This window comes from Sabethes cyaneus, chromosome 2 (genome assembly GCF_943734655.1).
Source record: "Sabethes cyaneus chromosome 2, idSabCyanKW18_F2, whole genome shotgun sequence".
Taxonomy (NCBI): Eukaryota; Metazoa; Arthropoda; class Insecta; order Diptera; family Culicidae; genus Sabethes; species Sabethes cyaneus.
The window spans coordinates 81,123,018-81,150,438 of NC_071354.1; the positions used below are offsets into that span (position 1 = coordinate 81,123,018).

At 40.2% G+C, this 27,421-nt stretch overlaps 1 protein-coding gene across 2 annotated transcripts in view; it reads right to left on the reverse strand.

Moving 5' to 3' along the window:
• LOC128733409 (matrix metalloproteinase-2) overlaps positions 1-27,421 on the reverse strand; it is a 690,883-nt gene that overhangs the window by 474,273 nt on the left and 189,189 nt on the right. For both annotated transcript variants that reach the window (XM_053826977.1, XM_053826976.1), the window contains one exon: positions 27,196-27,410. In XM_053826977.1, the coding sequence (XP_053682952.1) occupies positions 27,196-27,410 (215 nt within the window). The remainder of the gene's footprint in view (positions 1-27,195; positions 27,411-27,421) is intronic.

Consider the following 27,421-nt stretch of genomic DNA (forward strand, 5'->3'; position numbering starts at 1 on the left):
AATCTCGACGTATTTGTATGGGGTCCAGGTTGATTAGTCAAGAACGCTGTTGGCAGCATGGTAGTCGGATCGGTTCGTTCCATGGTAACGCAAAGCGAATGAACCTTCACTGTAGCGTCTTGTTAAAGCTGCCACCGTTTTGGTAATACGGCTGCATACGGGAAACCCATATCTCTGAAAGCCTTGTCGGCAACAAATGAAACATATTATTTGAATGTCAATTTGGAGTCGAGTACAAGGCGTAAAGATATACTTGATAGTCGATATTCGAATATTATCGGATTCAGGTTTTTCGAGAGTTCGTATCACTTAGTATTCATCGGGGGTTAGTATCAAATCGTTGTTTTAGCTCCATCCAGCGAATATTAATAGCTATTTATGGAGGACGAGAGTAATCGTTAATTCATACAAATTTATGCAAAAAGTAGTAAAATCCGGCAGAAGGAACCTGTCGATAAATACAATAACGAGTCAATTCCACAGATACGATTCATACCTCTAAGGCAACGGCCTTCCAACACCAAGCTTGTCCAGTTTAGCGACAATAATTTATATATTTTATTGATAGACGTCGAACGCTAGGGCATAAATCAGTGCTGCTCATCGGCGATGTATTGCTGGACAACCGATGAACCTGGCACGAACACAACGAGCTCGAAGAGTTGCGATTTCGATTATCCGCGTAAGGCAAAGATCTTTCTTTAATTGTCTACGTTTCTGTTGTTACCTTTCTTATATAGCATGTATAAGTAGATTTCCACTTAGAAATGAGCTAAATAGAAATCGGATTGAAGCAACCAAGGCATCAATACAGTTCTTTGAAAAGATTGAAGGGCAACTGGATCATACCGTCATGATCGTCAATAGTAAATTTAGTGAGTGACTCACCGAGATTAGGACAGCTGTCTAGTGCGGTAGAAACTCCTGTTTCAGACAGCCTTTCGTCAACAAATATCGTGGGGAATTTCTGCGAGAACAATTAACAAACCATATCCCAATCTGTCCCAAGTAACAATTTGGGTTTTTATTAGACTCTTATGATGGCATTTAAGACCAAAATTGGTCATGAAAACCGCCATAAGAGTACAATAAAACTCACATTGTTGCTTGGGGTAACAGTGTCGTCTACAAGCAACACGACTGATGGTAGACCGTCATCTTTGCGTGAAACGCACTAACTTATTTTCAGAACGACTTGGGACTACATTTAAATCTACGCTCAACCTTGCTGAAGTATTTGCGGAAGCAATGCCAACTAAACTTTTTGTATGTTTGTTGAGAGCCGGATAATGGTTTCACAGTTACAAGTTTCAGTCGAGGTAGCATAGAGTTTATGCATAGCTTTTCTTCTAGCAATATATTTTACAATATGCGAAAAGGTCAAGTGTCATTCTCATCCTAGACTGCAGCCTGATTGAAACATTTTTGATAATGTAAATATCGGCACGGTTGAGCCATACAGTGGCGCATCAGCCACCCTACGTTGTGTATGCTGATGAATCGGAACTAATAACCATGGAGGATATCCTTGTCAATGAATGGAGCAGATGCCATAGAACCATAGAAAAAATCCTACCTCCTAAAACCACACATGCCACATTTGGTTCCATTTGCGTCATTAGTTCTCGAGTTATGAGGAAATTTGTGTTTCTTTTGTATTGGAGCCTTTCCCCTGTTAAAGAACGGAGGGGTCTCAGTACACCATAGAAAAAATTTCTATCCTAAAACCCCCACATGCCAAATTTGGTTCCATTTGCATGCTTAGTTCTCGAGATATGAGAAAATTGGTGTTTTTTTGTATGGGAGCCCCCCCCCCCTCTTAAAGAGGAGAGGGGTCCTAATTCACCATGGAAAATTCTTGGATCCAAGACCCCCGTCATGCCAAATTTGGTTCAGGTTGTTTGATTACTTCTCGAGTTATGCAGAAATTTGCGTTTCTTTTGTATGGCCCCTCTGAGTGGGGGGAGGGATCTCTAACCATCATAAGAACCTTCCCCGACTCCAAAAACCTCTACATGCGAATTATCACGCCAGTCGGTTCAGTAGTTTTCGATTCTATATGAAACATACGGACAGACAGACAGAAATGCATTTTTATATAAAGGATGTCCCACATCAATTTCACCACGGAAGAAACGCTGTAGAAAATTACCCATTGGGTATTTTATCTTGAAATTTTGAGTAGAAGTATTTCAGAGTGTATTGTTTACACTCTATTTTTAACGCGGCCAGTTTTTCGAAAAATAGAAAAAATGGCGTCACCCGAAAAAGAGCAAATTTATTTTGCGCAAGCACCTAGAAAATCCTTAACTCTCTCATCATGAATGATGAGACTTACGTCAAGGCAGACTTCCGGCAGCTTCCGGGGCTACTATACTTCGCCGCCTACCACAAGTTTGATGTTCCGGAGGAAGCCTTACTTCCTGCAGAAACTTTTATAGTTTGCCAAGAAATACATGATTTGGCCAAGAAATACATCATGTGACAAACGGAGTGCGCCTTTCGTGACTGCCGGGGCTGTAAACGGGCAGATCTACCTCAAAGAGTGTCTACAGAAGCATCTGCTTCTTCTGTCGAAACAACACGAGGGCCCTACGATCTTCTGGCCGGATCCAGCTTCGTGCCAATATTCAAAGGATGTATTGGAGTGCTACGAAGCCAACGGTCACTTTCGTACTCAAGAACATGAACGCCTCCAACGCACCGGAACTAAGGCACTAGGCCTATTATGAAGCAGGCACTACAGAAGCATTTCAAGGAGCTCAAGTCTGAGGAAGACATGCAGAAAAGTGGGTTTCCGTACAGATGAAGCTGCAGCTAGGTTGTACAAAACTTTTTAAGTGGAGTTAAGCGTAAGCTGCGAGTATACGGTTATGGCATTGAAGTTGAATGAAACCAGTATGCTCAGGACAAATTGAACAAACTTGCGTTATCAACATGGTTGAAAATACTTTTTTCCTCCATACATGTATGATTATTTTACACACTAATCGATACCAGTTATGTACTGAAAATTACATTGTGCGTTAATGTCGCTCTTATAACCATTATTATAAGATGCCATCAAAACAATAAAAACCAGTTAGTTTGCATTGCCATCCTACATCTCTGAACCAAATTTTAAATAAATCGCCGGATAAACTTCGGAGTTACTCCCTTTTAAAGTTTAAACCCTCTTACATCTGTAGACAGCCTTGTTGACAGTTTGTGGAGCTTCAGAGCCATATACCAATTTTGTTTTGAAATTAAAATATGAAAAATGTGTTCAGAGAAGATTTCTGGACATTTAAGTATTAACATGACAACATTCTGACTATGCGTTTTAGAGTTATCATTTTTTAAAAACAAGAACTCAGGAAAATCGTAAAAAAATATTTTTTCCTTTGTTTTAGTTTTTTCGTATTATCCAGCTGCTTGCTTAATAGCGTATCAAACGATATGGCGGGCTCTTTTGCGTTGTCATCATCAGAATATCAGGAAGATTTCAAACGCCAGTTCTACCTGACGAGACAGGCCATATTTTCCACTAAAACACAGGTAGGGGAAATGTGTATAATGTGCCCCCCTAAGAATAAATGGATATATCTCCGTTATACTTCCCCAAATTAACGTGACAACTACGTGTATATGTTGGTATTTAAGCTGACAACCAATTGCAATTGTCTATTTCATTTAGTATTGTGGAATAAACATGCTAGGAATTATTTAATAAAAGCACCTAAATGTTGTGTTTCTCGTCTGCGCGGGGTAAAATGCCCCACCTGCGGTATAAAATGCCCAATGCGGTAATTTGAGTATTTCTACCAGTGACAGACCAACTCTATTTTGTAGAAAGTAAAACTATTTCCTTTGTTTTGCAAAATATCGTTATTCTATGTAAAATAAACCTGGTTGCGGCCTTCTGGTGCACTTTTTCTTTTCTGCATGGGGCACATTATACTCAGCTGTGGCGTTTTGTACCGGGTAGTTGAATTACCTAGAATTTGGTCGTTGGTAATAAATTATTCCCACCACGGTTGCTCTACAATACTAATTGAATTAAATAATGGCAGTTGGCTTCAACTTAGATCTGTTTACCTATGTTTATAGCCACATTTGCAAGGGGCAAATTGCACCACCGCAAGTGGGGCATATTGGCCTGTTTTTACTTGTTTGAAAAAATATTAAATGCTGAAGCAAATCAAGCGTTTCATACCGTTATTTTTGGCAGGGATGTCTTTTTGAAGTTCACTTTACGCAAACGAATCGCAACAACCGGTTATTTACAGATTTTGACAAGAAAATAGCTTATGGAAATGACGCCAAAAGTTACATCGGAAGCTGCTCAAAAACAAATTTATTTTTGTTTTGTTTTTACAGTATGTGACAACTGTCATACTTGCATAGTAGGCTAGTTCCATCAAATACTATGGTTTCTGGGTGGTTTTGCATTTTTATTTCGCTTGTTTAGCGAAAAACGAAGGGGGGGGGGGCACATTGGCCAGGGGGGGCACGTTATACACAATTCCCCTAGATCCCCAAGTATAGCCGTCACGCCCATGTCCGCTGGCGGAAGCGTTCCGGTCCTGCGCGGACTCCACGAACTGATTCTGTGCCAAAGGCCGGAACGTCATATTTTAAATATGATGATGATAATGATGATGATGATGGTGAGAGGAAAAATGATAGTTAAATCGAATTTGTAGACGTGCTTTGCCTTGGACATTTTGTACTACTTGAGTTACAAGATGTAGTATAGTGAAGAAGGGGAGTCAGTTCCACCTAACACCGGTTGACCTCAACTGCACACCCGTCATCATTTTTTCAACACAAACAACCACAAATGAACCAACAGGAAGACAAATCTCGAACCATCCCAACCAAAAAAATCTTCCATCCCGCAGACATTTATGCATTGTTCCAAGATAGGCCGACAAAGTAAATTAAGCGCAATACGACTTGGGCGTTCTCGGTAGTCGACAAAAGCTTTAAAGTATAGGGTCGCACCCGGCTCCGAATCCTCGAGACCAAACAACGTGTGCGCAATATTTATAGCAGAAATTTGTCCCAAAACTGACCGCTATCAAGCGCCTACTGTTTCAGCAGCTTGCATAGATATATGTTTGCAACTGCATAATACGGTCGAATAACCAATCATGTCAATGTTAAGACATCGAAACGTTTAACTTCCGACAGAATTTATAAAATTAACTAAAATTTATAATATTTTGTTCCTACTTTTCTCCCCTACTCTCTCCCTGGTTAGCTATACCTGAATTTACTCGCTTATCGAGATGACTTTATACATTCTAGAACACTTCGATCAACACTAACAGAGGATTGAGCACTAACGGCGGTTTAGACCTGATTATACTTTTCGGTGTGATTAGTTTTTCCTGGAACACCTACACCTACACCTTAATTGAACAAATAAAGTAGCCGATAATTCTCTGAGCACCTATGTAAATTATTCACCCCATTACCGTACACTCAAAATAATTTTCACGTCGAAATTACGGGAAAAGTCATGTGAATATTTTCCATCCAACGTTTCCCGTACTGTACTATTTACGTGAATTCAACGTAGTTTGCATTAGCATGCGTGCATTTACGTGGAAATCAGATAGATGGTATTGTATTCTCCAATAATGTTCAACTGAAAGTCGCGTAACTACCTGTAGAGAAATTGACGCAATTTTTCTCGTGGAAAGGACTTACTTCACTTTAGCAGCTGAGAACCGAGCTGGCTCTTGCCGTATCAAGAATTCCTCTCCATTTTACTCGGTCCTGAGCTACTCGTCACCAATTCGCGCGCACACGCAAGTTGGCTTCAACCTGATCGAGCCATCTAACACGTTGGGCCCCTCTATGTGCCGGTGGGGTTCTTAAAGAGAACGGATTTCACTGCACAGTCGTCCGGCATCCTGGTGACGTGGCCAGCCTACCGTAGTCTCCCAACTTTCACCGGGTGTATGATGAGAATCTCGCCTAGTATGGCTTGTAACTCGTGATTCATACGCCTCGGTCGATCTCCGCTTTCCGTTTGTGCTCCACCAAAACTAGTCCGCAACACCTTTCGTTCAAATACGGCAAGTGTACGTATGCCTACCGTAGCAAAATTACTGTCTAAAGTCCGTAGAGGACTACCAGTCTGATTAGCGTTTTATACATCGTGCTTCGTGCGGCGGCGTATGCTCCTTGAACGAAGCGTCTTGCAGAAGGAAAAGTAGGCTCGATTTCCAGCTTGAATGCGTCGTTGGATCTTTGTGATGGTGGCTGAACAGTATACCAGACTAAAGCGCGAGTCAGTGAAAATTGAATTGAGGGTAAATACATCAGAAGCAAGCCACATGCTGGCCGTAGAAGTCGTGCTTGTTATGGGCTGCACAAGTAATTGCGGTCAACCAGACTACGCCAATCGTTAGCTTCTTATACAACATGTACAAGAAGCTAATGATTGGTTGATCTTCACCCGCACAAAAAGTAGAGGTGCTCGAAGAAGACCTGCGACAGAGAAGTGCTAAGAACAATCTTCGACGACGTAAGGAGACGGTTGATGAACCATGAACTACATGAACGCGAAACTCTACTGCGAACCCTATATTCAAAAGGTGGCTAAAACGGCTCTGAACGAATTCAATGGGTGAAGCATGTTGCAGGAATACCAGATAATTACCCAACGAAGGTGGCATTCGCTTCAAATTCGGTGGGAACAAGATGACCAGGAGCATAGCGAGTTAAACTAGATCAGTGGTGGCCAGGCGCATGGCGCGGGCCAGACGAGATCGCCCCATGATGTCGCGGGCCGCAAATTCCTCTGGCCATTCCTGCGCATAACAAAATGCAAAATATGCGGCAATAAAAAACATTTTCTCGGAATTACCATAAGATTTAAACCGGAAAGCATTCGGAACTACAAAATGCACGAGGCATTACGACTGATTTGAGTGACCCCTGTGTCATCAAAAAAGTTACTCATAAGTCCACTATCTCTCAAAGCAGTCCGCGGGCCGCACAAAACATCTCGAAGGGCCGCATGCGGTCCGCGAGCCGTGGTTTGACCATCACTGAACTAGATGAAGCGAAATCTGGCGACGAGTACACCGTGTCCAGGGAATTGACGAGCGTTAGCCCACAACCAAATGATTTGGAGGAGTTTTGTTCATCAGACTTTGTCCTTGGGATGCAAATCCAATTATGCTACGGCACAAAATCGCAATTGATCTATGTACAGATAAAGTTTTCAGCTTTTCAGCTAATCCAAAAGCAGCTGTATACTTCAAGGTCCCCATTTTGGAGGATTGTGGGAAGCAGCCATAAAGTCTGTTAAAATTCTCTTACTCAGCTGAGTCGGTACCATCAATTTCAAGCAGGAAGACAAAAGTAGGTCGGATAGACGATCCGGACAAACCATGCGTAGAGTGAAATGAGAACAAGAAATCCACCAGAACTAGTCTACAGAGCCAAATGAAACTCAGTTAGTACCATTTATGTTACTGAAATCTATTCTAGTAGTATGTAACAGCCGTGACGACTAATCGACATCACCGCAAGTTGTTTATTTAATTCAGCAATATAAGTGTCCCACAAATAACTTTTACAAATTCTGTTTTGGTGGGACGGTACAGTCACACGGGTAACAGCGAAACAGACCGATAATCTGCCCAAGTCTGCCCTCCATAAGACACTATTGCGACTCACCGTCTTGGTTTTTTCCTATTTTTTAAGTAATCATTGAAAACATTTGAGCACGTCTTGATGGTGAAACAATTCGATTCAAACACCTTTGAAGGTAAGAGCATCCAGTGTAGCAAATCTCAGTCATAATACTTGGCTACGCTTCGCAGAAGATTGCGAAACTGTGCACAAACATAATGCACCCGACCAGGACGAAGCCAACATAAGTAGTCGCTAGTCGCTGTCGTCACCGTCGTTGTACCTAGTTCATGTCGCTTTTCAGCCCATTAGGAAGAAACAGGAGCCCGAAACTGCAGTGCTTCCTGCGACGTTGACATTTTGCTCACCAGATTCAAACTTTTACACCGCTCACTCCTAAGTAGCAGCATTTCCTTGGTGGTGTTCAGCAAGGTAATATCTTTGAAATGCGAAACTTTCGAGGTCGAACAAGCAACCTATCTCGTAGTTCGTAGTATATATAGGGTATTTTGCCTATCATTGAACGATTCCAATGATTGAACAGCGTCCAATAAAACGCTAATTCTAGAATACATATACGCTCAAACCCTATCAAAGTGTACGAATTATTCGCTTTGATCAGTTGTGGATAATTTCTTGTAACAATAGCGTTACATAAGGCAAGATTTAATAACAAAAATTCAAGTTGAACATTGTCATATACAATATGGGCTATAACCCTGAATTTTGTTAGCATTTCAGATAAGAAACATGTCTCACTAATTAACGTTTAAAATAATTATATTGCCATATCATGCTGTACACAGCTAATGATATTCATCTATGCAATATTTGTCAACATTTTCAAGCAAAATAGAAAATTATTTATAGTTTTTGAAGTTTAAAAATTTGACTGTTCAATCATTGGACAATAAAGCAACGATGGTCCTAAGCTTGTACAAGAACTGACATAGCATGAAAAAACCGCTTTACTTCTCGTTATGCATGTGTATTCGACAGTTTTCATGTTTATGTCACTGTTTACAAATGGTTTTCATTTGTACGCAAAAATCTTCGGTTGAAAATTTATGTAATAGCACTAATTGTTTATTTTATATACATGTTTTGGTTTTTTTTGTTTTAATACAACAATTCCACGAAAAATAGTCCTATTGCGAATTAAAGCTACTCCAGATTTGTTTAAACCATGTGTACTTGAACCTTATCTGAAAAATTTTATTATCGTGTATTTGATTTGGCCTACTCCTGAATTAGGGATTAGGGTAATCACACAATCATTTTCAGATTATTATCTTGCTAACAAATTTGTTTCGAGTAACAAGGAGAAAAAACAAACATAGTTTCCCTGGTAAAAGACAGATCTTGCCATTAGGCCACAGGAAATATAAGTATGCTTCGAGGGAACCGTAAAGAGAGAAAAATTTAGGGGAAAGCAACAGAAATGAAGGATAAGATCGTAGATTAGAAGGGGAAATTAACATCCCTTAAGAAATATATTGTAATTAGTAACATGTTAACTAATTGCTGATTATTGTTAATGAATATCGGCACCAACTTTTCAAAAGGGCCAATCTGCAAAATGTAAACAAACCGAGTGAGGGTTATTTTCTGCTGGACTAGGATAGGTGAAGAAACCCTCACTCGGTTTGTTTACATTTTGCAGACTGGCCCTTTTGAGTAGTTGGTGCCGATATATCTTAAAATGTATTCATTCTTAATAGTAAGCTAGCAAATTAACTTTAAGGTCGGTGCTATATATTGCATGTCCAACCATTGGGCAATAAGTGTCCAACTATAGGACAATACGGTTTCAGAAGTGTTCAACGATTGGGCATTCAAGCGTTGTCAGAAAATCGCATATTTTTCCACGAAAAGCTTATTTATTTCGTGAAAATGGCCATGTAATGTGAACATATTTTGTATCTGATTCAGATTTTCATGTTTCTGTCTATTTGTAATTATTTGTTTAGAAAATATCGTTAAAACTAAAAACACAGTGGCTTAGCTGTGCGATCATTGGCAAATTACCCTATATATAAAAAAACAGAGAAACTGCTCATAACTTCTGCACTCAAACGAGTGCAGCACCTCATCCTCCCGAAAGGAAAGGTTTTCTTTTACTGCGACAACAAAACCGAGCTCCGCTGGAGTTAACATTTTCTTTTTTGTTCCCGCTGATACGTCGTAGAATAGCGCTGGGTGGGCGGCTCCTCGGTGGGTGGCGTTCGGAGGAAAATTGAAATAAAATGTTTATGCAATTGATTCCGTGCTTCATCGGGTTCCATTCCCATTATTATCCGGATTCTCGCTTTGTCACCGCCGTCACTGGCTGTTGTTGTTAGCTACTACTGCTACCGCTTGGGTTTGCGCTTCCAGGAGGTAATATGATGACGCAGGGAAAGAGAAAATGACCACCCGCCAAACGTGGGCCAAAGTGGGGTTGTGGTTTATGAAATCGACGATGATTATGAGAAAAAGCCGGATCGCAATGAAAAGGGGAAGAAGAGGAACAGTTGAGATATTTTGCATATACAGCATTCTTCGAGGTACCGCTTTGTTGGTAGGATTGGTTACTGTCCTGGCTGGATGCGGGGGGTTCCTGTAAATTTCAAGAACAATCATAGGTTGTGTGTAGACTGCGAGGAATGTGGGACACCCTGCTGAGTGCCGAGTGCACTCAGTGGTACGCTTGAACAGAAGGGGACTGCCGTTTGTCGCAGGTATCGGTATGCTGATTATGACATCTCAAGTTGAGATATCCGATTGAAATAAATGTCACTGCAAGTGTCTTCCTCTTCTGATTGGGTCCTCTTGAACCAGGTTGAGCCGGTTACACAAGCAGCGGATAATCCCGCTGGATGGGCTATTGAAATACATGAACAAAACGGGTGCACTTGTTAACGGGATATATGCTAATGACAGGTGTAGTACTTGTGTAGTGCGGATTCACTCCATTGGTTTATGTTATATTTGCACGTTGATGGTGATGTCTATTAACAACTAATGTTCTCCTGCTAGGTTCGAACCGTATTTGAACTTGATATAAAGCGAAATCGAGTGCGGAATATAAAACATATTGAAGATCCGTATTACAATGCACTGCCCTAGTTGTCCTTCATGTTATTTTCCTCTGGACTTTTTTTCCTCGCTTTGGAAGTTGGGAATAACCAACGACTACAGGACAATTCCAAATGGGCAGAACTCGAATATGGTTCATCATCATTATCGTTATCATCATCAAAGCGAGGCAAAGCGGCGTCGTCGTTGTCGTTGTCGTTGGCATATTATGCACAATGAAGCACTGCTTCCACAATCTGTTTCTCCTTTTCACCGTATCAGAAAAAAAATCTCGGTGAGTACATCTTTCAGTTCATCCCATGGCGATTTTGCACGGCGCTGGACTTTTCATGGCGATCGTGTCGACAGCGGAGGGAATTTAATTCGAACTCGTGGCATGAACGGGGAATTTGCATAAAAATATCATTTTGCGAAGCACTTTTTCTTCGGTCTAATTCTGATGCGACATTGCACTGATGGGCAGGACAATGTACGCAACAGCAATGGCTCATTTAACATCATTTTTATCATTACTCAAGTGAATTAATGCACAAAGTTCCAACAATTTTGTTATGATTTAGGCGTCTGAAAGACTAGCTTCTGATTACTGTTTATCATTACAAACGCTTACAGTGCATTACACAACACATTTTAAAAGAAGTTATGAAAAAACTCCAAACAAAGTAGATACAGTGCACACTGTTAGCTAATGCAGCTGCGGTACAGCCACGTGAGTGAAAGCAATGGGTAAAAGTTTGAGAAACAAAGCATCCTTACAGTGTCCAGTAGTGACATGCACATCATCCGCAGTATCTATCGGTAACAGGAGGTTACTACACACAGCTAGCTCCAGCTATTCACGGCCCTCTAAAAAGTAGCAATGAACAAAACCGATTCAAATCGCCGAGTATCCGTTCGGATTGCCATAACATGAAGACAGAACTGCCGGAGGCAACTCACATACAAGGTAGCAACGTGACCAGAAAACGTGACGCAAATGAAAAACGGTACTTCGCCGCCTCCTAGCTTCCGGTTGTAGCACAAAAAATAGGATCCTACAAGTGTTTCTTTTTTCTTTTTTAGAAATCTATGATAAAGCAAACCATCCGCCGAGATAGTGCACTGATTTCCGGTGTCAGAAACTCGAAGAGTGATCCTGTTTAGCTAAATTAATCTAATTAGGTGAAATTTTTCACAACAGAAACAACCCGAACGGAACCGTTGTTCGTTCGGTTGTTAAAAGTACACTACTATCCGGACGGCGCGGCGATGGAAGTTTTCGCACACTGTCGTCCCCCTTGGCCACTTTGACTAATTACGTCGTCAGCACCGGGCGAGCATAGTGGTACAGTCAATTTTTGAGGCACTTTGGCTAATTGCTTTTTGTTTCGAACCGGCAGGCGAAGTTTCCAAGCTACCTAAGTAACAGATTTTATAAGAACTTGTGGACTTGGAATACTTCAAAGGTTTGGTTATTTTGGCCGCAATCAAATCACTGTAATTAAAGAGACTGGGACTCTATTTGCCGAGTAGAAAAATTAATTTTTATTGAATTAATTTTTTTTTGCAATTTCCAAACCACGTAGGTAGGTTATTCTAATATATAAGAGCTTTGTCTGTAACCAAAACCAGGCCCTTATGGATGGATTACCTTGCTTCACAGACAGGGACGACAGTTGAACACACCATCTGTTTACTGTGGTTTTCTGTTACAAAAAAGTAACTAAACCTCCCCGTCCCAACAGGTCGAAGATTCTTTACGGTTTACGATGTTTAAAATTATACCAATTTGATATCTGTGCTTGAGAAGTCCCAGCTGGCCTCCCAGTAGGCTTCGAGGTATGACGCTGGCCAGTCATAAGCCAGTCGTCGTATGTTCGAATCCCGGCTGGGAGAAGCTGTTAGAATCAATAGGATCGTAGCAACAGGCCCTGCAATTGTCCTGTACTCTAACAGCTGGCTGCGAAGTCTGTCGTATAAAAACAGAAGATCAAGTTTCGATAACGGAATGTAGCACCTAGGCTTTGATTTGTTTGGGTAGTACGCCAGAGTGCAAAACCACCCGTTTTCTTCAACCTACTTTATTATTTGAACATTTAAACTATTTCAATTTGATGTCTTGAAAGTGAAACGCCGTAAAAAAGTGAGTGGCCATCATTTCCTTTTGCCAAATTGCATCCATATACTGCATGAAATTCTTTGGAATGTTATTTTGCACGGAAACCGGGCTGAAGGAATATTTGTACATGTAACGTGACGCAGCAATTCTCAAGGCGAGGAAAATCAGCGACTGTCTTATCCGAGAATAGTTTTTGAGCGTTTCACCTGCTGCTTTACGTCAGTTAGTTGCTAGCGATTCTTTACATAGGGTACGGGAGGGTATTCCCAGCACGCTACTAAATTCGGCATACATTAGCTTTTTTTGCTGCGCTTTCCCAAATAAAAACTTTGCCGCTATATAACAATACTAGCTGACCCGACAAACTTCGTATTGCCACAAATTAAACGGTGTTGTACATAAATCGTCGATCTCGGATGACCTTTGTCACAATCTTGAGTTTTGCAAGTTTCTGGGGAGTTCATGGGTGTTTTAATATACAAATTTTCCTCACAGTAAAGTATAAAACAACTCCCCCCATTGCTTAGCCTGATAAAATAAAGCGGATAGCATTTAAATATTCGCCATCATTACAAACCATTTCGCCGAATGCCATTTTGCGGAACACCAATTCTCGGTTGACCATAACGCGGAAAATAGAATTTCGCAGAATACCATTTCGCGAAAAACCTTACGCGGGATGTACCATTTCACGGAAAATCTTTTGGTAGAAAGTACCATTTCGCAGGGGTGACCCAACTGAAGGAAAGTAATAGAGGTCAGTAGATCTAGGAAAATAAATAAACCTAGATAGAGGTGATCTCTACGGGGGGCTGCCTCCCGCAGTGGCCCGCGCTTCCGACGGCAGGTCGCTGGCAACACTCGCGGCCTGTGGCCGTCTCGCGCTGAATTATCTAATGTTACTATTGATAGTTTTTGATGGTCTTGTTATTGATGTTTTTATGTTATGTTTTTTGGAAGAGTCTAGAATTTCTCGAGTTCGATTAGTTTTTGAGTTACGCAAAAATTTCTGTTTTATTTGTATGATAGTCCTTGTCCCTCTATCACAGGGGTGAGGGGTCTCAAACCATCATTAAAAAAATCCTGCCTCCAAAACCCCTTATATGCCAAATATGGTTCCATTTGATTAAGTAGTTCTCGAGTTATGAGGAAATTTGTATTTCATTTGTATGGAAGCCCCCCTCTTTAAAGGAAGAGGGGTCATTATTCCCCTCCTAAAGAGGGGAGAGATCTCAATTCACCATAGAAAAAAAATTGCCTGCAAAACCACCCACATGCTAAATTTGGTCCCATTTGCTTGATTAGTTCTGGAGTTATGAGGAAATTTGTATTTCATTTGTATGGGAACCCCCCTCCCAAAAAGGTAAGGGGTCTCAATTCATCATAAAAAAAATTCATGCCTCCAAAAACACCCACATGCCAAATATGGTTCCATTTGATTAATTAGTTTTCGAGTTATGAGGAAATTTGTATTTCATTTGTATAGGAGCCCCCTCCTAAAGTGGGGAGGGGTCTCAATTCACCATGGAAAAAATTCTTGTCTCCAAAAACACCCACATGTAAAATTTTGTTCCATTTGCTTGATTAATTCTCGAGTTATGCAGAAATTTGTGTTTCATTTGTATGGGAGCCCCCCCTCTTAATGAGAGGAGAGGTCTCTAACCTTCCCTGGCCCCAAAAACCCCTATATGCTAATTTTCACGCCGATCGGTTCAGTAGTTTTCGATTCTAAAAAGGAACATTCGGGCAGACAGACAGAAATCCATTTCTATAGGTATAGATTTGTATGGGAGCCAAGTGTACCCCATTAGGCATACTGACGATAGGCATACGGACGATAGGCATAATAGACGTTAGGCATAAATACGTTAGGCATAATGGACGTTGGGCATAATGGACGTTAGGCATAATGGACGATAGGCATAATGAACAATGTTTTTGTTTATAGGATACGAGACCACTGCACTTAGACCACTCTATAGTGGTATATCTACACGGGTGATAGGGAATGGACGTCCGGAACGCATAACGGACGTTTGGCAATTTGTCGTTAGCTTGTAAGAGGTCTGATCAACTCAGTTTAAAAGTGCATTGCATATGGTATGAGTCAGATTACATACGATTGACTGAAACACAAAAGAATTGTACATTCAAGTTAAATCTGCTAATGGTAAGAATCTGAACTTCAAGAAAGGTTGTCAGATATAGAAACTTAATGCCACATGCAGAAACCTATTTACGAAACTGAAGGAACCTGTAGGGTGCATCCAAGTTTTATATTCTCATTCGAATGCTCCTTATTCAAGTGGCTTGCACTTCTTCCTGCAATAGGCAGCAATTATCTAAATATATTATGATATATCAATTGAGCCTTATCACTTTTAAAATAACGCTGGGAAACAGCTGCGTGTTCCATATGCCAAAAGCATCTTGTTTTATTTTTCTGACACATAAACCGGCTAACTACCTAATAAATAGGTTTACTCACTGTTCGTGCAAAATAAATGATAAAATAGCAATGAAAACCGTAGTTAAACAATATTTTCTGTAATAATTGCTATTTAATCCCAGCTGTTTTGACGTAATGTGTGCCCCCCTGAAAACGCGAATGTGTTAGCAAAGCCCTATATACTGCCCTTACTCGCTAACGCTCGTTCGGACTCAACTAAAGGATAACCCCTACTAGTCAGTAAACCTAGGAAAACGCATGCCCCTAAATAGAGGTGATTTCTGCAGGGGGGCTGTTTTTGCTTTGCTTAAATGTTACATATAACAAAATTACAGCCATGTAAACATAAAAGGTCTTGCTAATTTTCATTCAGCTCAAACTAGTAACTTTACCCTCTCACCCCGCCTTTGCGAAACCGGTGAACGCGGGAACGCCAATGACAGTACTTCTGGATTCGAATATAATGTTCTAATCTCTCCGGAATGATAAAGCTACAAAACTTTCCTGAAAGTTTCAGCTTTTTATCTCTGCTGGAAAATGTATGGGGCTTAATGGATTAAAATGAGCGTAACTCATTTGCGCCTAAGAGAAAGAAACTGTTTGTACTACAAATAATTATATACCAAAATGAAACATAAGGTACAGAATGTGCTTGTTTTGTTGTTTTTAGACTAAGGTGCCAGTGTTTTACGAAATGCTATTTTTGCTTCATTTGATATTTTTCTAAATAAAAGTTTGCGACAGGGGCGGACTGGGAGCCAAAGGGCCCACCGGGCCTTTGAGATTAGGGGCCCCATGCAACTTGACTCGACTCAGTCACTGTCGAGTGTCGAGTATCGGGAGAACGGGCATCATAACGGCTCGATGCTCGAAACAAAACAAACTCAGTCGTTATTAGGACCGAGTTACCAACTTTTAGCGTGTTCGGCATATTAGCGGTTCACGGTACTTTAGTTTGGACGCATTTTTCTTCAACCCAATCTTCGCTACTTTGAGTTTTAGTTTTTTCAGCCACCACCACAGATGTTGTTCTATCGACAATATCCATTTCATTGGCAAAGCAGACGAACTAACTAGATTTGCTGAAGATTGTGCCTGTGTGTGCTCCTTTAATAACATCCTGTAACGGCATGTTGAACAGCCCACATGAGGGACCATCACGTTGATAAAGTCCACTGCGAGGTTAGAATGGCCATGATTTTACGGTCGATGGAATCATGCGCAACTTTGAAATGAATGAAATAATTGTGCGTAGAATTCTGTATTCATGAAATTTTTGGAGGATCTGCCGCAGCGTGAATATTTGATTCTTTATTTGATTTGAATATTTGATTGACCGTGCTTCAGCGAACCCGGAAGAGAACTTTTTACATTCTGATAAGTGCCACTGTGCATCTTTGCCAGCAATGCAACGTTTTCTTCATCTATCACCCATTTATATTTCTTGCAAATTTTATGTTATAGGGTTAATGACATGCAAAATTGCAAGTATCAAATAAGCTGATTTTATAAATGATGGGATGTAAACAGTTCAATATATATGAGTAGCTTACTGCGTCTTCAAATCAGAACAAAACAGTCCATAGTGCAGGCGATTCCCGTGCCGAGTTGTAGCTATCCCTGGGATTAAACTCTTGAATTTTCCTATAAGAATTCTGCTTCTATAAGCAAGGTATTCTGTGCGAATCCTCTGCAGAATTTCTTCACACGATTCCGATGTGAGGAAGGCCCGAAACTCTGCGCGAATCTTTTTGGTTCGTCCTGGTAGAGCTGCGGAAGAAAGAACCCACCGTCTAAAAATGTCAGTACGAAGAGCACGTGCTCGCCAGTCCAGACGAGAGGTTCGCCAGCAACGACACACGGAGTTTCTACAAAACGGTCAGGTGCAAGAATTTTGCCATGCCTGTGATGTGCAATGATAGTGCTGGCAACCTGCTTACTGACAAAACGACGGTAGCAGCCAGGTGGAAGAGTATTTCCAGACGCTGTTGAATAGAGAAGTAAACACGAAGATCAGCAGGTACAGGATAAGAATTTTGAGCGACGGCAAAACTGTGGAGTAGAGTGTCCCAAAATAGCACTATGTCAGAAAACCCGGGGGCTCACCCTCAAATGATAGCTTAGGGTGTCACAACAAAACTTTTATATGACGGACAACATTCGTTGCCGCGATTTAGGGGTCGCACATTTGAGTTTTATGAAAAAATGGCATTTTTCAGGAGTAAATTCAGAAAAATATTTTTAGAAATGTTAAAGTAGGTGAAACAAGGTACTTAACTATTTTTTTCACAATCATTGGGATCTGATCCATTCATAAAAAAGTTATGGTGGCATGTCTGGAGTCATATTTGGTTACATAAATTTATTGAATTCGGGAAAAATTTACAATTTTCGAAATTTCATTTAAATAAACGTCAAAAGAGGGTATCGAACAGTATCTCAGAGCAACATAACTATACTGTATCGATGGGAAATTTTATGACAAACGACTTTGCCGAAGAAAGTATGAACGTATGTTCAAATCTCGCTGAGGTATTCACGTTTTTCTGAAGGCGGAACTAAACACATTTCTGTAATTTTCAAATCTTAGCAGTTTCATGTGAAAGAGGTAAATGGAAAAACTTGAACTATTTACTCTAAACGTCACTTACGTTTTTGATGAGAGGAAACATGCACCTTCCAAAGCATTTGGCACCATTTAGGCTCAAGAATCACTTTGAAAAAAGGGCGTATTTATTTTAATAGGTACTATGTTTGAGAAATTGTATCTCCTGAAACTAGGTTTGCTCCATAATGAAGCCGAAGCGTCAGTTTTTGAAAATTGAGTTTTAAACATGAAAAAATAAACACTGAAATTTTTTTTACCCTTTTTGTAATATCAGTAGTTGGTAGAATCAGCAAGGTATATTCAGACAAATTGAAAGGTAATATTTATTCTAGTTGCTAACTTGGTAATATAACACGGGTAACATATAAAAAGGGCACGTTTAAAATAAAAAAATAAAAAAATAAAAAAAGTATATTAAACTCCCCCGGGTTTTCTGACATAGTGCTATTTTGGGACACTCTACTGTGGAGCCATCAACACAGGAGGAGGTCAAAAGAGCAATCAGTGAGCTGAAAAACGGTAAAGTTGCTGTAAAGGATGCTATCCTGGCTGAACTTCTAAAAGCGAGGAGCGAGCAGCTGTACGAAACAATTCGCACCCCCTTATTGTCACGAACAGAATATGGGAGGAAAACAAATCTCGGAGGAGTGGTTGATTGGCCTCATTTCCCATAATTTAAAAAACGGACATCGACTTGAGAGTAAAAACTATCGAGACATTACGTTGCTCAATTCTGCCTATAAGTTGCTCTCCCTATCGTGTGTGGCTGAGTCCGTTAGCTGAGTTCTTCGTCGGCGAGTATCAAGCTAGTTTTCATGAGGGTCGCTTCACGATGGATCAGATATTTACCCTGCGTCTAGGAACTAACGAGTTCCGGGAGTACAACTTGCAGATTCATCATGTTTTTATGGATTTCAAGGCGGCATACGATTCAGTAAAACGAAATGAGCTGTGACAGTTAACGCTAGGACATGGTTTTCCCACAGGACTGGTTACGTTGATTCGTGTGACGCTGGATGAGTAAAAATTATGAGTCAGAATAGCAGATGAGACCTCACGTGCTTTTTGTTTTGGCGGATGACTTCGATATCACCAAAATCAAAAGTAGAGCAGCGAAAGAAGCCTTTAGGTCATTTATTTAGAAGTTGGAACTTACCATTAACACCGCCAAAACATGGCGTGGAAATCCAAATGGTGTTGGTGTCGAAGAGGAACTGAATATATTTTGGTATGCTCGTGACATGTGACAACGATGTAAGTCGCAAAATAAAACGACTAATTGCAGCTGCAAATTGGCCTTTACGCAGGCATTACATTTTGTAGCTGAAGTCCCGTAGCTTGCAAATTCACATAAACTGACGCTCTAGAGAACACTAATCCTTTCGGTGGCCCTTTACGGACATGAATCATGGACGCTAAAAGAAGCTGATCGACGAATGCTTCGGGTTTTAGCGTAATATTGCAAAATCCAAAATGGCGTGTAGTGCAGCCGCATGAACCACGAGCTGTATTAAGAATGTAAATATGCTGTTATAATGAAGATAGTACAGTAACTTACCCTTATTCTGCGAGGCGAGTGACGTGACTATGTTGCAGTCACCGCGAATCAAGTGACAATTGTCACCTAGGTGACTCGCCTTGTCACTTAGGTGACAAGGGTTTCTTACCTAGGTGACACGAGTGTCACTTAGGTGACTCGACTCGCCGTGGCGAGTCACCCAAGTGACAATTGTCGTATTGAGTCATGTGACTCGCAGAATAAGGGTGAGTGTGACAGTCTGCGCTGGGCTGGTCACGTGTCTAGAATGCCCGACGAAAGAGTAACCAAAATTATTTTAAGCATAGAATCAAGAAGAGGCCGTAGACTTCGGAGTAGACATCGCACTGATAGATGTGCGCTATCGAGGATGATGCACGTTCAGCTGGTGTTCGAGGGGTTTGAAGAAAGGTAGCCCAGGATTGAGTACTGAAGGACCATAATTCATTCGGCGCAGGATCGATAACGGACCGTCGCCACTGAAGTAAACTAAGTATGGAGTTTAAACCGACAGTTCGATATTTATAAGTAGTCAAATAACTGCGGATGAAATACTAATTCTACTTTTAATTACTCAGAATTGAAGCTGGTAATGTTTTCTGAGCTTGGACCCCAACAGCTCAACTTAAATGGTTTCATGAATCATGGGGCCCCAGCAAACGAATATTCGTGAGTCATAGAAAAAGTTTAATTGAAAGAAAAATTTTGGTTTAAAGTTCGGGGCCCCAATAACTCCATTTGAAGCTGAATTTCAAATCATCAAATCGGTTAATTTCATGAATCATGGGGCCCCAGCAATCGAACATTCGTGAGTCATAGAAAAAGTTTAACTGGAAGAGAAATTTTGGTTTAAAGTTCGGGGCCCCAATAGTCCCATTTGAAGCTGAATTTTCAATCATCAAATCGGTTGATTTCATAAATCATGGGGCCTCAGCAATTGAACATTCGTGAGTCGTAGAAAAAGTTTAACTAAAATAAAAATTTTGGAAAATCTCATTTTGTGTAACGACGAAATTTTTGCTGGGGCCCACCGGGCATTTGCCCGGTTGCCCGGTGGGCCAGTCCGCCCCTGGTTTGCGACGAGATTTAGTCAAGTAAAGGCTTGACCTTTCGTGTTTCGACCTTTTATGATTCGGTCAAGTAAGGGTTTGGCCCCTTATAATACGACCAAATACAATTTGCGCCGTCTTTGGTAGTTGTTGAAATTCGGCCATTTGAATTTCGGTTATTTGTTATTGGACCATTCGATACCAACTCGGTCAGTCGATGCGAGGGGTTGGGAAAACTAACAAATGTCGGTAGACTTACGAAAGCGAATAAATCTAGACCTAGATCTCTGTTGGAGGCCGCCTCCGCAGTGGCCGTCCCTTTCGACGGAGGCTCGCCGGTAACCCTTGCGGCTTGCGCCCATTTTGTTTGAATCGTCTGTGAAGAGTCGTAAAACAGTTTTCACGGAATTCTATCAAAATGCCATATGTTTTTCTGCCAAATGGTCTCATGGATGTTTCTATGGCAAACGACGTAATGCCAAGCAGCATTATGCTAAATGACTTTATGTTGAATGGGTGGCTCAGGTTCTTATTATATTGTGGCGCACTATTGTGTTATATTGTGATGATTGACTCAAGTGCGTATTCGTAGGAAAGCGATTTTTTTTAAATTATGCCTATAGTCCATTATATCTATCATCCATTAGGTCTATCGTCCATTATGCCTATCATCCATTATGCCTATTGTCCATTATGCCTATCGTCCGTTATGCTTAACGTCCATTATGCCTAATGTCCGTATGCCTATCGTACGTATGTCTAACGTGCGTATGCCTATCGTCCGTATGCCTAACGTAGCGCACCCATGGGAGCCACCCCTCTTAGTGGGGGGACTGATCTGTAACCATCATAAGAACCTTCCCTGGCACCAAAAACCCCTACATGCAAATTTTCACTCCGATTGGTTGAATAGTTTTAGATTCTATAAGGAACATAGAGCAGACATAAATCCATTTTTATAGGTATAGATTTGTATGGGAGCCCCCCCCCCCCCCCTCTTAGTGGGGGGAGGGGTCTTTTGCCATCGAGACCTTCCGTAGCCCCAAAAACCCCTACATGCAAATTTTCACGTCGATCGGTTCAGTAGTTTTCGTTTCTAAAAGAAACATAGAGACATACAGACAGACAGACAGACAGAAATCCTTTTTTATAGGTATAGGTTGAAACGAATGTAGCACTCATAAGCTTTAATGTGTGAAACTATTTTCATAAGAATGTAAGTAATTTGCTAAATTTTATTCAATAAACATCAAAACCACTGTTTTTCCACTAGCACGTAATCAGGCTGAAAAAAACAGCAGCAATCGCTTACGCGTATCCGCTCTTGATGATGGTTTGGAAAACACACAATTATGGTAAACGTTTCCTGATTCTAGAAACTAAACAGCGGTGAATATGGTACCACAGAACAATTCTACTTCTTTTTATCTCGGAAGAACACATAAATTCCCTTCTGATATGAAAATATAAATCAATTTTCATTCACTAGCACTTGCAGCATTTAGTTTTTAATTCCAGTATATGGTGCTCTATTTACACTATTACCAATGTGTGAGGCAGGTACTCCTGAAACTATTCTATCGTGTTGATATAGCTAGTATTTGAGTGACAACCACTTGCTTTTGGTGCTAGTGTATATGAACGATTCAATGATACACTAGCGCCAGCAGCAAGCTGTTGTCACTGCAAAACTAGTTATCTTCAAAGAGCCGGTATATAGGCTATACCGTCACTTTATCCGTCGGTCTTTCTTTTGATCTGTTTTTGAAAAGCATTTAATCCCTGTGCTAGCTATTTCGACCGGTCGGATTTAAAAAAACACAGACACCACTATAGAAAATGGGCTCAATTTAGCCGCAGCGACTTCATCATTTCTCGCGACTATAACTCAAATTCAGTAGTGTTTTATTAAGGCCAAAATACACGAAGATATTCAGTAAATATTATTCTATCAACTGGTATAAAAATCTTGTCTCGAATAAATATAGTTTCAACGTAATTCCTGAATATTTTTCAGGCTACCGGCTAATGGGCTGGAAATACGCTCCCGTACCCTAGTTCCAATTGTATTTCTGTCAAGTATGCAAATACCTATAGAGTAACGACATGAACTAGTAAGTTGCAGAGGACGTTAGCTGATCGATATTTTAACTGGCTGTGCACATGTTAGTTGTAAGATTATACAATTATACTTCAAATAAATATATCACAATGAATGGTGCTATCAACAATTTCGTGGAAATTGACGAATGCGCGACAGTATTGTAAATGATACTTTTACTTCTACCACTGGTAAATGTTACCAGTGAAAACATTTCTATAAACAGAACTGCTTTCGATATTGAGCTCTCCGACGAAAAGTTAATGACTGGTAATTTCCCATTGAAAAATAAAGTCACCGTCACCATAATCATATCTATATTTTTATAAAATATATTTTTGTATTTTTGTACTTTTCTTCCTTTGTACCTTTTACTTTTGTACTTTTGCGCTTTTGTACTTTTGTACTTTTGTACTTCTGTACTTTTGTACTTTTGTACTTTTGTACTTTTGTACTTCTGTACTTCTGTACTTCTGTACTTCTGTACTTCTGTACTTCTGTACTTCTGTACTTCTGTACTTCTGTACTTCTGTACTTCTGTACTTCTGTACTTCTGTACTTCTGTACTTCTGTACTTCTGTACTTCTGTACTTCTGTACTTCTGTACTTCTGTACTTCTGTACTTCTGTACTTCTGTACTTCTGTACTTCTGTACTTCTGTACTTCTGTACTTCTGTACTTCTGTACTTCTGTACTTCTGTACTTCTGTACTTCTGTACTTCTGTACTTCTTTACTTCTGTACTTCTGTACTTTTGTACTTTTGTACTTTTATACTTTCGCACTTTTGTACTTTTGTACTTTAGCATTTTTGTATTTTTGTATTTTGGTGTTTTTTATTTATTTATTTATTTGTTGAAATTTTGTGTAAAGAAGTCCATAGAATCGAATTAGGTTTTCTCAAAGCCTTGCTTGGTATAGTCCAAAAAATGCAAAAAAACGTTAAGAATAGGAGAAAATTAGCGAAATGGGGCCCTTCACGATAGCAAACAGGGAAGGGGTTAGCAGCACACGATTTTCCGGAAAATTTTACATAAGATCAACTATATTTTATCAGCCTGCAGGCCGTATCTTAATTGGGTCTGGCTTTTTCTTGTTTTTTCCCATAGTGCACCCTTTTGCCTCAATCGATTTTATCATTTGAACATTTAACCTAGTTGAATTTGATGTCCTGAAAGCAAACAATTTTGTTAAAGTATGAAATCAACCCTTTCTTCCAACTGATTTTTCTTTAAACATTGAATCTAATCTAATTTAATATCCTGAAAGTGAAATGTCATAGACGCATAGAACCAGTGGTCAACCTTTTCTTTTGCCAGATTGCATGCATAATCTGCAAGAATTTGTTCGGAACTGTTGTCTTGCATGGAAACAACGCTGAAGGGATATTTGTGCATGTGAGTCAATTCAGCCAAACTTGTTGGACTCCTGGGTTGCGAAATCTTAGAAACAGATTACGAAAAGCCAACGCTTCATTAAACTACGGTCAGAGGCAAACAAGCGGCTACTTCGCGACATGGAAGAGCTCTACTCCAGCCAGCTGAACACAGTATTCTACGAGTACGTTTTGCGTAATGAGGCAAATGCAAAACTGGACTGGAGCTTCAACTTTCTGGACTTTTGTGAAGAAGCTTAGATGTAATGGCGGTATTCCGCATGACGTTTTCTTGAAAGATGCTCGCGCGGACTCCGCGGTAGCTACTACTAAACTTTTTGCTAAGTTCTTTAAGAGTGTGTTCTCGAACATTTATCCTTTTCAAACGCCGGATAAACCACTAGATTGTATCTGCCTTGCCTTGAACTTGACTGTGTCCATCGAGGATGTGAAACAAGCACTTTCATCGTTAAATTCCTCAAAAGGTCATCAAATTGTCTGTACAACTCTAAGTTAAAGATAATATAAAAAATTAAATTAAATATGAGTGACGTGATGCAGCAATTCTCAAAGCGAGGAAAATCAGCGATTGTCTTATTCGAGAATAGTATTTAAGCGTTTCATTTGCTACTTTGCGGTAGGCAGTTGCTTGCAATTCTTTATATAGTTTCATTTGTATATCTATCAAGTATGCAAATAGCTGTAAAGTACACACTTAAAATAAAGCACCGAGTTCGGCAAAATTTTGCCGAAATCTGAACAGCCGAATGTTCGGTAAAAATATCGATAGTGTATATCGACGTTTACAGATCTGCAGTAACGTTTGGCAACATAAAAAATTTTACCGAACGGTCGGCTGTTGAGATTTCGGCAAAATTTTGCCGAACTCGGTGCCCTATTTTAAGTATGTAGAGTGTCGAAAAGAACTAGTAAGATGCAGAGGACGTTAGCTAATTGATATTTTAAGTTGCCTTCCACTTAATAGTGGTAAGACAATTATACTTTAAATCAATCTATCACAATGAATGGTGTTATCAATAATTTTGTGGAAATTGACGAATGCGAATCAGTCACCCCTATTCTGTATTTCGAACGGGTTTATGTTTCATTCGAAACTGACATTTCGTTCGAAAAAACAGCGGTTCGAACGAAAGCTCTTCATATGAAGAAACAACTCGAACGAAATATTTGCAAGTCGATCGAAATATTTCAATATGGGTGAGTGTGTGATGTGTGTGATAACCCAGAATAGTTTTTTTATTTTTTTGGTTTGACCGTAGTTTTAAGCATGTTACTTAAATAAGCAAATTTCGTCAACTGTATACCAGTTTCAAGCTTGTTAGTTTAAGTTGACTAGCGCTCAAGTCATGCAAAAATTGTCAAAATGCGAAATCATCGCCAATCATTAGGACATGTGTAATCGTGGCCTGATGATTTAACTCGTAGTGGAACTACAAACTCTAAGAAAGTGATAAAAATAATATACAGTAAACAGACACTTAGAATATTTAAACTTAACTTCATTCAACAAAACTATACAAATGTTTTAGGGCATTTATTACAATACAGTAAATTATAAATTTGCGTAATAAACTGCTGAACATTTTCAAATTGTCAAGAACTGTCGAATTGTACCCGTATTCGTAATCCTACGTAATCCTTCGTTCGTACCCCTAGGCACAGACCTCCATACTTTTTCACGTCTGTTTTTTTTTTATCATATTTTCATTTTTTGTTGTTTCCATTTTTAACTTCAGGTTTTATTTATTTTTTCCATATGCAAATATTTTTTAGTCCTCGCAAGAACATTTCATGTCTGATTCGCGTGATAAAAAATTTCTTTTTTTTTCATAATTTTCCCTAATATTCCCTTTCCTGTTTCACTTTCATTTCTAATTTCTTTTAATTTGCTCTCGTATTCCCTTTCTTCCATTTCTTCTCATATATTCATTTTATATTTCGAAGTGCGTATGTGTCAGTTTTAAAATTGTTAGCTTTGAATACATACATGTCAATATTTTTGCTTCCATCCAATCGTTTTACGATATATTTGATTGATTTATACAATTCATCAATGATCAATTTCCATATGAATTTAATATGAAATACTATCATCAAGCGTAAATCTTGCAATGTTCCCATTATTGTCAGAATCTTTTTCCTTATAGCTCTACCGCCCGTGTTCTTCAGGACCTACAATAGCCCGGGTCGAAGCTATGTTATTCTATCTTAATTGATGAAGTGCTGCTGCTGCTGCTGCTACAGTCACTGTTATTTGGTCGTCAGCAGGAATCAGGACGTTTACTTTTCTCTGCACCACCTCACCGTCGCGTCGTCGTTCTCATTGGCCGCATACTCGATCCAATGGGAAAATTTGATACCTCTTCTCTGTTCACATACACACGGGCTGGCACTTTTCGCCCCGGGGATGCGGAGAAATGCGATTTCGATCAATTCCGTACCATCATCGGATCGGATCGGTTCGGATGGGATGGGGTGCGCGGGTGGAAGGCACAGAAAAATAGCCTAGAATCGACCGAGGCAAATCTATCATCGACATTGGCAGAGAGTGTTTCTTCATTATCGCCAACCCCGCCAGGAGGTTGGTGATGTTGGTAAAACGATTTCGTTGACCCTCTTGCGACGGGCACGGGACGCTGGGCCGGTAACCGGCGACAACAGCAGTCACTTCCTTCCGATAGATGATACTTTTCTCCTGAGTAGGAAAGCGATGGGAATTCGAACTTAATTGTAGCTTTATTACATTTTCAGGATGCTTTTAAGAGAAATTGAGATACGTCCGGCTTCGAAGCGCGCGGGACGAACGCCGACAATGGCAAAGGGAGATCAATTATTCCCCGACAAACGACAGCTCAGATATATATTAGATGGAAGTTTGTTCTAATTGTAGCTGTAAGTTGATTTTCCTCCATAATTAAGACTATTTTGTGTCGAACGAAGTCTCCCGGTCTGGTGCGGAAATTTGTCAATCACATTGAAAGACAGCTGCGAAATTGCCATCCGGAGCAGAAAACTGCATTCCGCCTAATTGATTGTTTATTGCTTTTTAATTAAATTAGACAATAAATTGGATATCGCAGTTCAAATCGAATCTTCTTCTCGGTATCGAGAGCTACTGAAACCATTACTCGCTCCACGTTACTCTGGGCTGCGCTAATGATTGCCTGCGGAAGTCTGTCTTCATCGATTTGCCGCTGATGACAGATCGGAGATAAAATAAAAACGCAACACCTCTCAGACACTTACCTCCAAGTTACGATGGGATGCTCCCACTTCTGGCCCTGTATGACGAAGCGTCGATGTCGCCTGTGCTGCTGCTGAAACTCTGACATTTCATTCAAGGTGTTCGATGGAAGAAAGTCTCGTGAGCTCGGAAGATCCGGAGCCCCACAACGGGGTCGACGCATCAGTTCCAACGTTTCCTGGTCGATTTCACCCGTCGGATTTAGATTGGCAAATGACTGAAAGGAGG